The 16,696-nt window shown below is 34.1% G+C and overlaps 1 protein-coding gene across 2 annotated transcripts; it reads left to right on the top strand.

The window, feature by feature from the left end:
- The first annotated feature begins 6,866 nt into the window (after nt 1-6,866).
- Nucleotides 6,867-7,877, top strand: LOC111412879 (transcription factor CPC-like). 2 transcript variants are annotated; one of them, XM_023043748.1, is made up of 3 exons: nt 6,867-7,175; nt 7,363-7,462; nt 7,587-7,877. In XM_023043748.1, exons 1-3 carry the CDS (start codon nt 7,115-7,117, stop codon nt 7,675-7,677), a joined length of 252 nt encoding a protein of 83 aa, XP_022899516.1. In that variant the 5' UTR covers nt 6,867-7,114; the 3' UTR covers nt 7,678-7,877. The 2 variants fall into 2 exon arrangements, with proteins under 2 accessions (XP_022899516.1, XP_022899517.1); XM_023043749.1 differs by having other exon boundaries at nt 6,869-7,175; nt 7,366-7,462.
- The last annotated feature ends 8,819 nt before the right edge of the window (nt 7,878-16,696 follow it).

The raw sequence follows: 16,696 nt of genomic DNA, 5'->3' as shown, positions 1-16,696 counted from the left end.
AAGCCTGACATATCTAAGAGGATGATGAAGTGGATCATGGAACTCAATGAGTTTAACATTATTTTTAAAGCAAAAGCTATCATCGAAGGCCAAGCCCTAACAGACCTTTTGAACCTCTCACTTGGAACCTATTGCTGACAATTTCTTTGAAAAAATAGGCTCTGGATCGGGGATAGTCTTTGTTAGCCCAGAAGGACACAATCTTAATTTCGTAGTGAGGTTTGAGTTCAAGGCTATCAATAATACGGTATGATACAAGCCTTTCTAGCTGGCCTCAGATTGGCTAGGGAGATGCCATTAAAATAGTAATTATCAGCAGTGACTCCCAGTTGACAGTTAGCCAGGTTAATGGTTTTTATTAAGCCAGAGACAAGAGTATGGTCATATATTTGAATTTGGTAATAGAATTTGTTCTGTCCTTTGAAACATTCGAATTGACACAAATCTCACGCATAGAAAATGCTCATGCTGATGCTCTTTCAAAGCTAGCAAGCAACAAAGATTCTGAATTACTCATTAGGTATTTGTAGAGCACCTTTCTAGGCCGTCCATTTCTAAAGGTGAAGAGGTGATATAGGTTAAGGACACTTCTCCATGGATGTGATTTATCATAGCATTCCTTAAGGATCAAGCCCTATCCATCGATAAAAAAGAAGCTCAGAAGAAAAATAGCACTTTGTCTTTCAAGATGAAGTGCGGTATAAAAGAAGCTTTTCCTTATGCCGCCTCCAGTGCATAGGTAATGAGCAGGCTACCTATATTCTCCATGAAATTCATGAGTAGGTTTCTGGCAACTATACAGAAGGATGGGCTTTGGCACAAAAAGTGTTGAGGCAAGGACAATATTGGCCTACATTGTAAAAGGATGCACAACAACTAATAAAAAATGTGACAAGTGTCAACGCTTCTCGACATTACAAAGACAACCTTTCTAGTAGTTAAGTGTTGTCTCTAGCCTTTGGCCATTTGCCAAGTGGAAAATTGGTCTTAATAAGACTCCTGCCTAAGGGAAAAGGCAACACCTACTTCGTTATTGTCACCATTGCCTATTTCACTACATGGGTGGATTCAATGCCCCTGGCTAAAATAACTAACGCTTCAAAGTTCTTATAGAAGAATACTATTTACCAGTTTGGCATCCCCTATTCATTCGCATCTAACAATGGAAAACAGCTTGATAACAAGAAAAATAGGGATTTATATGTGGATCTCAAAATGAAAAAGCATTTTTCCATCCCCACCATCCTCAGGCTAATGGGTAGGTGGAGGCCGTTGACAAAACCATGAAATATACCCTCAAAAGGATGTTGGATGCCTCCAAATGGATGTGGGTTAACGAGCTACCTCAGGTCCTATAGGATATCCGAACTACTAGTAGGAGTCAACAAGACAAACTTCTTTCTCCATGGCCTAGGGAGCAAAGGCTATGAGCCCGGTCGAAGTAGGTCTATTCTCTCTTTGTCACTTACAGCTCAATGAAATATCCAACAATGAGTTGAGAAGGTTCGAGCTCGATTTCCTCAATGAAAGGAGGAACGATTCCCAAATAAATTTAGATACCAATGAAAATGACTTGGTACTACAAATCTAGGTCAAGAAAAAGTCATTTCATGTAAATGACCTTGTCTTGCAAAAGGTATTCCTCTCCTTTAAAGAGCCATAAAAAGGGACTTTTGGTCCCAGCTTGGAAGGAACCTACCATATCAAAGTAGAGCTTCTATTTGGTACCTATAAGATCAACAATTTGGATAGAAAGGCGTAGCCTCATCTATGGAGTGTAAAACATTTAGAGAGGTACTATAAATAGATATGTGTGTAACAACTATCATTCTACTTATAGTTTGTTAAATTCAATGAAAAATCACTTTATTTAATTCTTCTTAAAAGAAAAGTGCCTCCCATTGACAAAAGTAATGGGAGAAGCCTCTGCCTAATGAACCATCCACCAAGGAGGAAAGTGTGGGCACTTCGATGAAAAGCTGGATCCTAAAGGGACCTCTACATTTTCGTGGAAGTAGATAACACATGTTTTCTAGTGACAAAAGCAGTGGGAGAAGCCTCTGTATGGATGAACCATCTAACCATATGCTGAGGAAAGATAAAGTCAAAATATACGTGAAGTCCTAACACATGCAAAATTTGTTTGGAAAAATCTTACTAAAGGTTCGAAGTTGTTGGAAAGCATTAACATGTTGAAAGGCAATAATATCAAATGATGGCATTGAGGCCTACTACTTTAGAAGTTTTATTATCCCCGCTAGCTTCATCTTCAAGTTCACTCACATGGCTACCCTTCTCCAGAGTCTGAGGTTCTCCCTGTTCTCCTTTCTCCGAGAATTTCGACCTCAACTCAGTGATGTTAAAAGTTGAGTGCACCTTAATCTATTCTACCACTTTGATGTAAGCAAACTCCTCCAACATTTGGCAAAGCTCTGATATTTCTAATGTGAAATGTGGCTATATACTACTTAACACATCTTTGCTATTGGGCTCGCCCTAACAATTCTATCTCTTCAGTAAGGCTGGTAACTCTGGAGTTAAGCTTACTTACCAATAGCTTCAAGGCAGCATTAATTTTATTTGACCTATCAAAGGCTCAGCAGCAATTTTTGATGTTCGTCAGAGATCTCCACTCGCTTGGTCAGAGAAGCCATTTCACTCTAGGACAGGTGGACTTCCTTTTCCAAATTCTCAATCTCGCTGTTAAGGTAGAAGCGAGCTTCATGGACTCTCCAGCTTGCTACTTTTAAAGACCTTAGCATTGACCTTGGGTTTTTTAGCTACTTTTTCGGCCTAGGAGGTCTTATTAAAAAACTCTTTATTTTTCTTTTGAAAGTTTTTAAAGAGAACTTCAGCCTCTATGGCAATTTTGAACACCCTCCTCGTTTGGCTCAACATTGTAGCAAAAAGATCAGTTGAATCACTGGACTTGACGAAGGTCATCCATCTATCCATCCAATACTTGTGGAATGTGGCAGTAGCCATATGAACCTTTAAAGTTAGCATGGATAGAGCCTTTGGAATCAGTTCATTATTCCTTTTTGACAATGAGAGCTTTGTCTGGGTAGGTTTCACATCTGAAGTAGTTGAGGTGTTGCTCGACACTCTCTCCTTTTTTGAAGACTTCTACTTCAAAGTTTTCACTGATGATGGCTTTTTCTATCCCTCTTCCTTGCATCAATGGATGCTACCATCAACTTTTCCCCGCAGGAGCTTTAGATCGAGAAACAGGTTGATAGTGGATCCCCTATGGAAAAGAATGTAAATTTTTTCTTAGAAACCTCCTATACCTTATTCTCCACCTTGTCCTTTGGGGAGTTCTCCATCACCTTCATGGTCAGTGGCTTCCTTGCTAACCTTCTCCACTTTGTCCTTCACCTACTTGGCAACAGCAGATGAGGGCTTAAACCCCTTTTTCCCAATAGTGGAAGTTGCACTAGGATAGAAGCCATGTCTAGGGTCAGGTACTTCCTCTTTTCAATTTTTTTTTGCAAATGAAAGGAAAACGTGATCAATATAAATGTTACTCTAAGGTAATAAGGAAAATTTCAAGTGTTACCTCTTCAAGCCTCCAGTCCAAACTCTCTAAAAAATCGACGAGCAACAATTGATCGTTCGAACTCCTAATAAATATAGGATGAAGGTATATGTCCTCTACAATACCCTACTCTACCTGGTCAACTCGAAGTGATCGAATGACTTGCAACATATACAAAGTTCAGAATCAAATCAATTGTAAAACAAGAACAACTAAAGTGGGACACTCACGAGCTTCAGAGTAAGTGGTTGGAATTGTCAAGTGAGGGACCTTGTCACCCTTACACATCTGCCATTGCCCCCTCAGCTAGAACCAGGTCTTCTTCTATCCTTTGATGAGAGAGAGAAGGCTTATGACGAATGGAGAGTGTGCCCCTCCACAAACACAGAGTGCCAACCATAGGGAGTGTGCGTCATAATCTAGATGGTGTAAGACACTTTGACCAGCCCTAATGGCATGGACGAGTTGACAATACTGGTTATAGTAACCTCTATCTCTAAAGCTACCGTCCTAATGTTCGTTTCCCTACCTCAGAAGAAGAAGAAGACATGATATTCAAAATGAAAGAGGATATTTGTTAAAAGATACTTGCGGGATTAAAACACTAGTCATCGAATTTCAAAAAAGTAGCCAGAAAAAGATCGATGATTGAAAGTAAAATCAATAAAGGTTCAAGGGCTATTGGGAGTCATTAGGAGTTTGATTTTTCTTTTTGCCAGAGTAAAAAATGATTTTCCCAAAATTGTGGCCTTTCATAGACAAGGATCATCCACCTCAACCGTTGGATTTGGATCCAAACCATCTAACCGTTCATTTAAGATTCAATCTGACCCACCCATAACATCCGTCTCTTCGTACTTTACTATTCAGATCAAAGCATCTGACCCAAGCGCGCATTATGTGTCTGCCTTCTAAAGAATCGCCCACAACACTCATCACTACTCATTGAATTTGGTGACGATTATGTGTATGGAAAATTGAACCATCTCACTTGCCTTTTCTTGAAGACGCACTGGACAACAAATTATTTAGGTGCAATAATCAAAAACGATTCGCTTTCTCAATGTTTCAAAAAACATACAACTTCGGAGTCAACACATTTACAGACTTAGCAAATTGGAGAAACAATTCACTTCAATTCCAATGCCAACAACTTCGGCCAATGGCCTAAGCTATTTCAGAATTTCTTCATGATAGATAGCTTCAGCCAAATCACCCCCAATTGTCCCTTCAACATTTCAACTCTTCAAATAAACGACTTTGTTCAAGGAGACTTCAATTTCTCTTAGAAAGTTCAACAAATCAAAGGTACATAGCCTTGGCAAAACTATTTTTATGAAAATTTCAAGTATTATATAAATATTTATACTTCAACTTGGGGGATTATTATATTAGAACAATCGAAATCCAACACGAGAAACCAACCATCGCAAGAAAAGGAGCCATCCCAAATAAATAAAATTTTCAAACAAAGTCCATGCATTATATAAATAACTATACTTCGACTTAGGGGACTATTGTTTCTCTCGCCACTAAAGCTCTAATCCAAGCATACATGGCAACCACGTGGATGCAACAATTAAAGGAAAAGTCAAAGGTTGACTAGAGTCAAATGATCTAAGCCCACTCAATCGTCAAAGACCTTTACAGCCGAGGCCATCCCTCCCTTCATCTCTCCAAATTGCCTCACATTAAAAGCAGTTCCTAAAGAGATCATAGTATCTGCCGAGTGATTGATTTGACAACCGACAGTCCAATTAAGTCAAATCCCATTAGCCCAATTCATCATGTACACTAACACACTTCAAAGGGAATCCCCTCTTCCCTACACACATGAGGTACCATATGGCAAGTGGACGATGGAACAGATATGATAGGACATCCCATTGGGTCGAATGCAACAACATCTGCTTCATCCAACGGTCGAGATCAATGTTGTACCACTATAAATATCAACCCTGGTAAACACTTTGAATCTACTGCAACTCTTTACACTTAAGGCTACAATTTCTTCTCTCTTTGTTTACATTCTTGCCTTCTCAAGTCTAGATGATATTGCTTTAATTGAGCTGTTTATGATTAATCTTTAACATGCAAATCATTCATAAGCTTATGGCCAGTGTCCGAACATATTTGTCCAATGCTTAGAGTATCTCCCACGTTCACGCACGATTACATCATCTGACCCAATCTCCGGTAAAAACGTGCTGAAATTTGCTAATCTGGAGGTGAGTGAATCCGATATTTACCAAACACCTATTTTTTCCCCCTAATTCTCATACCTGCCACAATGCTACTTTCCAAGAAACCTACAACAATCTACATGTTTAGAGTCACCGCATTCGGGCTCAAATAAGTCCAAAACTCATTTCGTCTAAATATCATTCAAATTCATTGCACTCTTCCATTGTCATTCCTACAAACTATGATGATATTTCCCTGAACTTAAAAAGATTACTTATGAACGACTTTCAAAAATATTTAACTGATGAAAATTGGAAATTATTTAATAGGTTATCCATCATTATTTAATTGGTAAAATTGTCTACTAATTACTTTTAAAAATAACAAAAAATATCCTAGATCTTGTGTATATATCCAAATCTAGTGAATTCAAAGATACTTAGAAAGGTTGTTGCAGCAGTGAAAAGTGAAAATTTATCTTTTATTTTAATGTGTGTTTTTACATATTTATATGTCTGAATTAATATTTAAAATAATATAGAATCACTTAAAAATGGCAAACTTGAAGCTTAATAAGCTATTTTCTTAGCTTCAACTAATTTAAACAAATATTATTGAACTTTTTTAAAAAAAAATTTCATTTAGTTTTCATTTATGTCTTTAAAGTATATTTTTACCCATTTAGTAGAGAGTCACTAAAGTGAATTTAGTTACATAATTGGTCAATTGCTTATTAGCATTCCCTACATATATGTTGTGGCCCTTTAAATTTAGACTTCGAAATTACTGATCTTTAAAATAGAGCACAATTCTTGAAAGTATATACACACTATCAATTAACCAAAAAATCTCGAAATACTCATTTTATCACTAACCCCATTTCAAGGATTAGTAAATAGTAAAAAATTGCGATAAAGATTAATAAGAGGTCAATTGTAAGGAATTGATTGCTACAATAATTATTAGTTAACGTCGAACCACTAAGTAGAATGCATCGTCAACTAAATTAATAGAGTTAGATTGTGTTGCATATTTATTCCCATATATACACGTACTACTATGTACGAGTACCCATACTTGAAAATTTCCCCTTCTTGAGAAACCCAAAAGAATTAATTTTTTAAAGTTCAACTACCTATCAAATTTGGACCTCATCTCTCATGTCAACTACCCTTCTTGAGTTAACTCTTTCTCTGTCAACTACCCATTCTCCTTCTAAAACTAGCAATTCAATTCCCCCTTTGTTTCCTCGAATCACCCTTAGCTACCTTTCCTCCTAATTCTACTTTATATACAGAGACCTATCATTCCTCCCACACTTGTTTCCAAAAAAATTTACTAAAAATTCGACTTTAAAATACTTTTGTGCAGTTAGCCTTTTTAAGAACCCTAATGGCTGATTTGGGTAACTCAACGATTTCTGATAAAATTGATGCATCTGTGGACTCTAGAGGTAAGCGTTTATTCAGAGTTTAGCTCTATTTCTTGTAGCAGTACAAGTAGAATTTTGAAATATCATGCAACTTTTTTTTTTTTTAATAAGTATCGTAGTATTTTTTGTTCTATACATGTGAATTATATGTATGTTTTACGTGTTGTTAATACTTTTCTCTTGCACTGTATCGATTGATTCCTACAAGAAGAGGTAGCTGCAGAAAGTACCTGTCAAAATCCTAAGCCAGATATTACTGAAGATGAGAAAACCCTAATTACTAGGATGTATAATTTAGTTGGAGAAAGGTGATTTCATTTTTATTTTTTTTCTCCCCTTGTAATGTATTAATTTCTAATTCTTTTTCTCTACGAATTTTCTTCGAAAAATTAAGAATAAGTAGTGTAATTTTATTTATTTTTATTGATTTAGGTGGTCATTGATTGCTGGAAGAATTCCCGGAAGAACTGCTGAGGAAATTGAGAAGTATTGGAGCTCAAGATACTCCTCTACTAACCAATAAGATGAAATATCAATCTTTGATCGATAATTGACTCCAATTAATAGAGGATTATCAACAAAAACTTGTAAAGTCGTTATGTATTGTTATTTTCTGTTTGGGCTAAGGATTTTTGTCGTGTAATTGTCATTTACTAGTTGCATTGAAATTTGTGTTCAACCATAAGTGCATAAATTATTACTTAAAAGTAATTTTCAGTCTCATTTCGCTTTATCTTTATCAGACTCTATAAGTTCAAAATTACAATTTTACTAGGTTAATACTAAAAAATGATTACACGAAATTTTAAAATTGGTTTGCTCAAATAAGTCATCATTTTTCGAGAGCATGTTAAGGGAAAAATATCACATCAAAAGATTATAAAATAAATAACTTACATATAAAGAATTGGATTAATATTCCTCTTAAGGTTAACTTTAAACCTTAAATCTTAATATATAGAGCTATCCTCAAATCCAACACGATAAATTCCTTTGAGTATAATTTTACCATCGATGGCCCTTATGATAATACAAGTTAAAGTTGTTGTTTGTTATTATTTCTAGTGGGGATAATCATTTTTGTTTTGTTATTGTGATATACAATTTTCGTTAAACTTCTTGTTCTATAATAATATTCTTACGTATTTAATATAAGGTGATTATACTACCACCATAGTCTTTATTTGCTGCCACTTTTTACTTGTACCTGAATGTTTTCAATCTTTAATTGCCTCCGCATCTATGTTTCCACCTTTATTATTGTATTCTTAACCTCAATCGTCTATTGTATATTATTGTTCAAAAACACTAAAATGCACGTGGAATGACAAATGGGAAATAAAGGCCAAATTGGTAGCCTATGCGACTACATTTGCGATTGCATAGGCATTTGCAGGGTGGCCTTGTCATTGGTCGATCTCTGTGGTTGCATAGAACAAATTCTATGCGATTGTATAAAATATTTTCACTAGCCTTTATGCTTGTTTTTATTTGAGTTTCAGGTGGCCTATCATCTTTTTTTGGCATCATTTTGTGGAGTATTATTGAGGCTTATATATAAGTGATCGATGTTCAATAGAAACATAAGAAAAATCACTTGTGATCATAACTTCCATTCCACAAAAGAATCAAAGTATTTTCTCTATTATATTCAATTTTTTCTTTGTATTCTCAAGTTTTAGAGGATTACATTAAGTGTTTAAGTGTTAAATCTTTTACAAGATTTGATATATCCTACAAATCATTTGCCAAAATTCTTTTAAGCATCAAAACTCAATTCGAGATGGGGAAAATATCGTTTAAGGACAACGATTACGTTATGCCTTCTTCCTTTTCACTTTCTTCATCTTATTCTTTGTTTTTGTTTCTTCTCCGTTCCCTTGTGTGCAAATAATATTTTTCCAACAATCTCAAATGATATTTTTGCAATAGAGAATAAAACTACTATGGCGACAATATAGTTGATGAATCAAGACCTTGTTCGTTTGGTTCATTTTAATGGAACAAACTTCACAATATGGCAAGATAAATTGAAATTCCTTTTGATGGCTTGAAGATATTCTACATCCTTGATCTTGATTTGGCACCATTAGTAGAACCAACTAGTGGAGAAATTGATGTCATAAGATCCGATAGATAAAAAGGTCAAGAGGATAAATTGATTTGCCCCTGTGACATACTCAACATCTTATCAGACTAGTTGTATGATCTCTACACGAACACTTCTTCTATAAAGGAAATATAGGAAGCTTTGGAAAACAAGTACAAAAGCTAAAGAAGAAGGTACCAAAAAATTCTTAATTTCAAGATATTTTGATTTTAAATTTCTTGATAATATTCCTCTTCTTCCTCAAGTACATAAATTACAAGTTCTTGTCAACAAGTTGAAAGTGGTCAACATTGAGGTCCCGAAAACTTTCTAAGTGGGAGTGATCATTGCAAAAACTCCAGGGAACTTGAAAAAGATATTGGAAGAAAATCATACATAATTTCAAAGATTACTCTTTGGACAATTGCAGAAATATCTTCGCATTGAAAAAGAGTCAAGGGTGAGAGACAAGAATGTATGGAGGCAATTCCAAAGCCAATGCTATAGAGAAAAATGAACCTTCAAGCAAATCCAAGAAGAGAAATCCTTCAAGGAACCTTAACAAGTCCAAGATGAATTCCAAAGGTGGTTGATTTGTATGTGGAAAACCTAGATATTATGCAAATGAATGTCGATATTGGAAACGAAACAACTCCGAATGAAATGTGAACTCCATCAAAGGTGACAATATTGTAGCCACTGTAAGCGACATTAACGCAAACAAAGGAAAAGTCCCTAGATGATGGTATGATGTATGTGCAACCGTACATGCATCATATGACAAGTCTTTATTCAAAGCATGTTATGAAGTTGATGGAGATCAAAGATTCAAATGGGGCAATGAAGTCCGATCCAAGGTGATAGGGAAAGGAAATGTGGAAATCATCTTCACTTCCGACAAGATCGCTACCTTGACCAATGTGCTACATGTTCCCAATAAGAATAGGGTCAGAAATATCTTAGGAAAATCGGGCATAAAACGTATTTATGAGTACGGTAAACTTGTACTATCACAAAATGGGAAATTTGTGGAAAAAGTATATTTTCGTAAAGGAATGATCAAATTGTATACTGTTGATAAGATGATTAATAATAAAGTTGATGTTCGTCAAAGTCTCGCAAGCGTACGGGTTCGTTGTACAAGTAATAATTGTGATGAAAAAGTTATCATCCCACAAGGAATAAAGTCTAATTTCAGTGTATTAGATATAATTAAATTTGTGTGATTAACTAAAAGTTGATGTTTGTTTGAATAGCTAATTAAGTTTTATAACTAAAAATTGTAAAATTGATGAGAATTTGTTTTAGAATTCAAATGAGTGAATGTATTGGATTTCTGACGCCACTAATCAACTCTTAGTTCTAATTATCGACCTATGACAATTATCTCAACTCATGCAATTGTGACGATCGATAATTTCACTTTTATTTATTATTCTTTCCCAAGATATAATAAACCTATGATTACCACAAGACGATCCTATTCCTAGTTCGAATTCATATGGTAAACACGCATTGATGTATAGGATTATCACACATGATCGCACACGTCACAAATATTATTCCTAACATTCATTGTTCATGCGTTCCAATAACAGTGTTCTACCTGCCGTGAGTTTTCCAACACTACGAATAAGCAACTTATTGTCCTAATGGTGCGCAAACATTAAAATAATATGGATATGCATATTAAAGAAATCACAACACAAGAATTAAGATAAAAACATAAGATCTTGAATTAAAAACTAAGAGTCAATCAGTTTTGTCATCCATCTAATACAAAGATATTTAGTCTAGCATATTAATGTAGGAAAAACGGGAAAAATAAAAGAATGACATCACCCGAATCATTAAAATATGAAAAGAATCTGAAATCCTTCACTTTATGCCTTCAATTCCAGATCCAAGTAATGAAGTCTTCTTCTTCAATGTATATCCCGCTCTCCTTTTTCTCTCTTTTTCAACTTCCAATATCATAGAAATCAGGTTCCCCCATGTTTTTGTCGACTTTTGGTATAAATATGATGTAAAGAATTGTAAACCAAAACTTTCCAAAACAAAATAAGGAAACAGAATTTTTTTGTCGGAATTGAACCATGCATACGCATGGTACATTTTTGTGCGTACGTATAGTAGCATCAATTTAGTTTCGGAAGTTAAATTTTTCAATCGTGCGTACGCACGACCTGTAAGGCTATGCGTACACACTGTTCAACTATTTTAGGGGCCAATTTGTAATTTGGTCCCTAAACTTTCTGAAGTGTGTGTTTTGGTTCTTTCCCAAAATTTCTTGTCCCATTAGCTTCTCTTCAACTCCAATTAACTCTTGGTGTTCTCAACTCTTCGTTCTTTGGTCCCATTCAACTTTTGGATTATTGCATTCTAGTCCCCAAACTTTGCCTTGATGTAATTGAGTCGTTTTTTCTACTTATTTTCTTTATTCTCGTATCTTCTATTGATTGTAACCTACACATAATATATAAATAGGATTAAGTCATATTCCATCAAATTATTTAACAAATACTCAATTTTAATGGCTTAAATAAGTGTATAAAATACACTTATCAGTTGATATTGCCTATATTGTTGATTCATTTACATTATGACATGCTAGATTAGGTCACATAGATAAAAGTACCATAAAAAGAATGTTGAAATGTGACTTAATATCATACAATGAAAATGATGCATTTAAATGTAAAACATGTGTAGAATAAGATGACTAAGTAGCCTTATCAAAGTATAAATAGACTTCTAGTATTTTAGAATTGATTTATATGGATATATGTGAGTTAAATGGCATGTTAATTAGAGATGGAAATAGGTATTTCATTACCTTTGTAGATGATTACTCTAGATATACATATGTTTATTTGATAAAACATAAACACGAGACCTTTAATATGTTTAAAACATATAAGAATGAAGTTGAAAATCACTTAAGCAAGAGAATAAAAACTTTAAGAAGCGATAGAGGAGAAAAATATTTTTCTAGTGATTTTAACATGTTTTGTGAATAACAAAACATAATTCATCAATGTTCTACCCCTAGGACATCTGAACAATGACTTAGCTGAAAGAGAAAATAGAATTTTAGTTGAAATGATAAATGCTATGCTAAGTTATGCCAAGTTGCTATTTAATTTATAGGGTAAAGCATTGTTGAGTGCGTATAAAATATTAAATAGGATTCCTTCTAAATTTACGAAGGTTTCTTCTTATGAATTGTGGAAAGGAAGAAAATCTAACATTGGATACTTTAAAGTGTGGTAATGTCTTGCTTATTATAAGAACACAAACACTAATATGATCAAGTTGAGTCCGAGAGGCATTAAATGTGATTTTGTTGGATATGCTTAGGGATGGCAAAAAGGCTCGAGGGCTCGAGCTGTCCGTGGCTTGGCATGCAAAAAGCTCAAGTCGGCTCTGCTCGAGGCTCGGGCTGAGCCCCATCTTGGGGTGCCGGGCTGAGCCCGAGCAGGCCCGTGTGGCTCGCAGGCCAGCTTGCAAAAAAAAATTGTTAAAAGGCAGCCAACTGCCTCAAATAAAGGCAGCTACCAGCTGCCTTTTAAGGGAAAAAAAGTTGGAAAAAAACGAGCCGGCTTTGTAAGGCCCGAGCCGAAAGCTCGGGCCGAGCCTTGATTTTTTGGCCGAGCTTTTGCTCAACTCCGCTCGGACCAAAAAAAGCCCGTCTTCAGAAAGCTCGAGTCGAACCTGAGCCTTGATTTTCGACTCGCGAGCCGGCTCGCCTCGGCTCGTTCCCATCCTTAGATATGCTGTAATAGTAAATCATATAGATTATTAAATGTGGAGACCAATGTGATTATTGAATCAAGTGATGTAGAGTTCTTTAAGAATTCATTATTTTCGGATAATAAATTAAGGGAAACTCTTAAGGAAATTTCAAGCTCTAGTGGAACACTGGATGAAACGTCTTCTGAAGAAGTTAATGAATCTAGGGAGCCACAAAGAGGTAAAAGAACTCGAATTGAGAAGTCTTTAGGATCGGATAAAATTGTCTCTCAACTTATTTCTTTTTACTTAGTAAAAGGAAATGAGAAGATTGTTGTAAGAAATTCATTTTGTTCTACAATCCCGAAACTTATAAATGTTATAGCTTCTCGTGATAGTGTCTTTTGGAAAGATGCGATTAAAGATGAAATGAATTCAATTATGTCAAACAATACATGGGAACTTATCGATTAACCACACGAATCAAAACCTATTGGATGTAAATGGTTATTTAGGAGAAAATATAACATTGATGGTTCTCTTAATATCTTTAAGGCTAGACTAATAATCAAGGGTTATCGACAAAAGGAAGGAATGAACTATTTAACACTTATGCATTGGTAGCTAGAATAAAATCAATTAAGACATTATTAGCATTGACTTTCTTACATGACTTGCATGTTTATCAAATGATATCAAGATGGCATTCTTGAATCAGGATCTCAATGAGGACATTTATATGGAACAATCCGAAGGGTTTGCTCTATTCGGAAATGAAAATAAAATGTGCAAGTTAGTGAAATCATTATAAGGTTTGATGCAAGTTCCTAAGAAATGGCATGAAAATTTTGATTTAGCCGTCATTTCATTTGGTTTTAAGCATAATAATGTAGATAAATGTTTATACTCATAATTATGTTACATTTATATGCTTATATATTGATGACATGTTGATTATGAGTAATCACATGAATGTAATAGAAGAATCGAAGATGTTTCGATCTTCCATATTCAAGATGAAGGATCTTGGACAAATGGATACTATTTTGTGTATCAAAGTTACTAAAACTAGTGGGGGTTACCATTTAAGTTAATCACATTATATCAATAATATGATAAATAAGTTCAAATATTTAAACACAAAAAAAGTTAGTACCCCCTTAATCCAAGTTTAACTCATAAAGAATGATGGAAGAGTAGTTGCTCAATTGAAATATTCAAGTGTTATTGGGAGTTTTATATATGCAGTTCAATATATAAGACCGAACATAGCTTATGTAATTATTAAACTTAGTAGGTTTCCTAGTAATGTGGGCAAAGATCATTGGAAGACTATTGGAAGAGTTCTTGGCTATTTAAAGAAAATCAGGAACTTAAGTCTATAATATACTAAATTCACTGTTGTATTAGAAGAATTTATCGATGTTAGTTGGATATCTAGTAGTGAAAGTAATTCTATTTCAAGTTGGGTGTTTATTCTTGAAGGAGGTGCTGTTTCTTAAAAATTAAAGAAATAGAAATGTATAACACACTCAACTATAGGATCAAATTTTGTAGCATTATCAGAAATCGGGAAAGAAGTAGCTTAATGATCTACTTTATGAGATACCTTTGGGATTGAAGAATTCATCTTCAATATCTATCATGTCTGATAGTCAAACCACATTAGCAAAAACATATAACACTGTATACAATGAAAAGTCTAGATATATGAGTCTTAGACATGACTAAATAAGGAAAATAATCAAAGATGGAATAATTTCACTAAATTATGTCAAGTCAATTGAGACTTTAGCAAATTATTTAACTAAACCTCTAAATAGAAATGTAGTAACATCGACTTTGAGTAGGATGCGATTGAAACTCTTGAACTAAAATATCCATCAATGATAGCAACCCTACCCGTCATTGCTTAACAAGCAATGCACAAGTTCAAATGGTAACAACAAGTTATTTGATACGTGGATAGTTTTAGCATTATAAAATCTGTGATAACCCAATTCTAATTAGAAAATTTTGGTTTTAACTAAAAGTGAGCTTTGAGCTTTAAGCTCTTAATAAAGTTCAGTACTAATTACAAATATCTCTAAAAAAGTAACAAAAATATCGGAAGAATTTCACCTAGATGAATTTCGAGGTCCTGTCGCCTCAATAGAGAGTTAGAGTTTCTCTCTTAAAAATTTGTCGAAAAAAGATAAGCGAAAGTCCATATTAGCAGTAAGCGAGTTTGAGGAACTTGATAACGCGTGATACTTGTATATGTATTCTTACCGGTATTGTCACATGGAATAATTGGTTCAAAGCTTAATGTTACATTTAATCCCGACTTTACTTTGTTTGATTTACATTTTGGTTAGATTTAAATCAAAAGATATTTAATCCTTATACATGAGTATTGTATATTTTGAATATGAGATTTTATTGAATATTGAACAAGTGGGGAGTTGTTGCATATTATTGTACAAAATCAATAAAATGCATGTGGAACGTCAAATGGGAAATAAAGGCTAAATTGGTCGCCTATACAACTGCATAGGCCAGAATGGCTTGCTGTTGCATAGGCATTTGCCCTGCTCTTGGTTGATCTATGCGGTTGCACAGATTTGTTCTATACGACCGCATAGAATATTTTCACTCGTCGTTGTAGCGGATTTTTTTTTTTTTAATTTTATAATTTCAGGTGACTGTTCATCTTGTTTTGCCATCACTTCTTGGAGTATTGTTAAGGCTTATATATGGTGATTGACGTTCAATAGAAATATAAGAAAAATCACTTGTGAACATAACGTTCCACTCCACAAAAGAATCAAAGTATTTTTCTGTCATATTCAATTTTTTCTTTGTGTTCTCAAGTCTTATAGGATTACATTAAGTGTTTAAGTATTAAATCATTTACAAGGCTTGATAAATCGTGCAAACCATTTGCCAAAATCATTTTAAGCATCAAAACTCAATCTGAGAGAGCGCAAATATCGTTTAAGATCAACAATTATGTGGTTGAGTCTTATTCTTCTTCAAATTCTTCATCTTGTTCTTTGTTTTTGTTTCCTCTCCGTTCCCTTGTGTGAAAATAATATTTTTCCAACATCTTCTATTAATTAGCTAATTTATCCATGATAATGGATATCATCCAAATACTTTTGTTAGGGTGTTTTAAAGTGAATAACAAATATTATATTGTACTTTTGTATTTGACCATTTTTTTTTTCCTTATTTAAAAATATGATTGACAGATAAGTCTTTTTAGGCTCTCTTTAACATATTTTTTTTGACTATCATCAAATACATGAAGCGCTAATTAATTGAAGATTAAGGGTAGGAATGCAAAATAATAATAATAATAATAATAATAATAATAATAATAATAATAATAATAATAATAATAATAATAATAATGCAAAGATTGAGAACCTTTATTACCATTAAAAACAAGTGGAACAAATAAAAAATGCACTGTCAATATATATACAACCCTTCAATATTACATTCTACTTTATAAATATTCATATTTGACCGACGAATATTTCTATTGATTCATATGATCTAAAACAAAAATTATTACAGAGTGATCACATATATAATAATTTAAGCACTCCCTTAAGTTTAGCAAAATTTTTGGTCTGCTCCGCATTGCCCCCACCCTCACTGGTAAACAAGGCACGGATCCCCCAGTTGTCCAAAACTGTCCAAATATTTTATTTTATTTATTTTTTATACTTTT

Source organism: Olea europaea, chromosome 16, assembly GCF_002742605.1.
Source record: "Olea europaea var. sylvestris chromosome 16, O_europaea_v1, whole genome shotgun sequence".
NCBI classification, from domain to species: Eukaryota; Viridiplantae; Streptophyta; class Magnoliopsida; order Lamiales; family Oleaceae; genus Olea; species Olea europaea.
The sequence above is the reverse complement of the archived record's forward strand: the minus strand, read 5'-3'. Positions and strand labels throughout refer to the sequence as shown.

Excerpts from the sequence above, each read along its gene's own strand:
- LOC111412879 (XM_023043748.1), top strand. The coding sequence starts at position 7,115 with ATGGCTGATTTGGGTAACTCAACGATTTCTGATAAAATTGATGCATCT. Across the intron at positions 7,176-7,362 it reads TGCATCTGTGGACTCTAGAG|AAGAGGTAGCTGCAGAAAGT; the intron begins GTAAGCGTTTAT and ends GATTCCTACAAG. Across the intron at positions 7,463-7,586 it reads TATAATTTAGTTGGAGAAAG|GTGGTCATTGATTGCTGGAA; the intron begins GTGATTTCATTT and ends TTATTGATTTAG.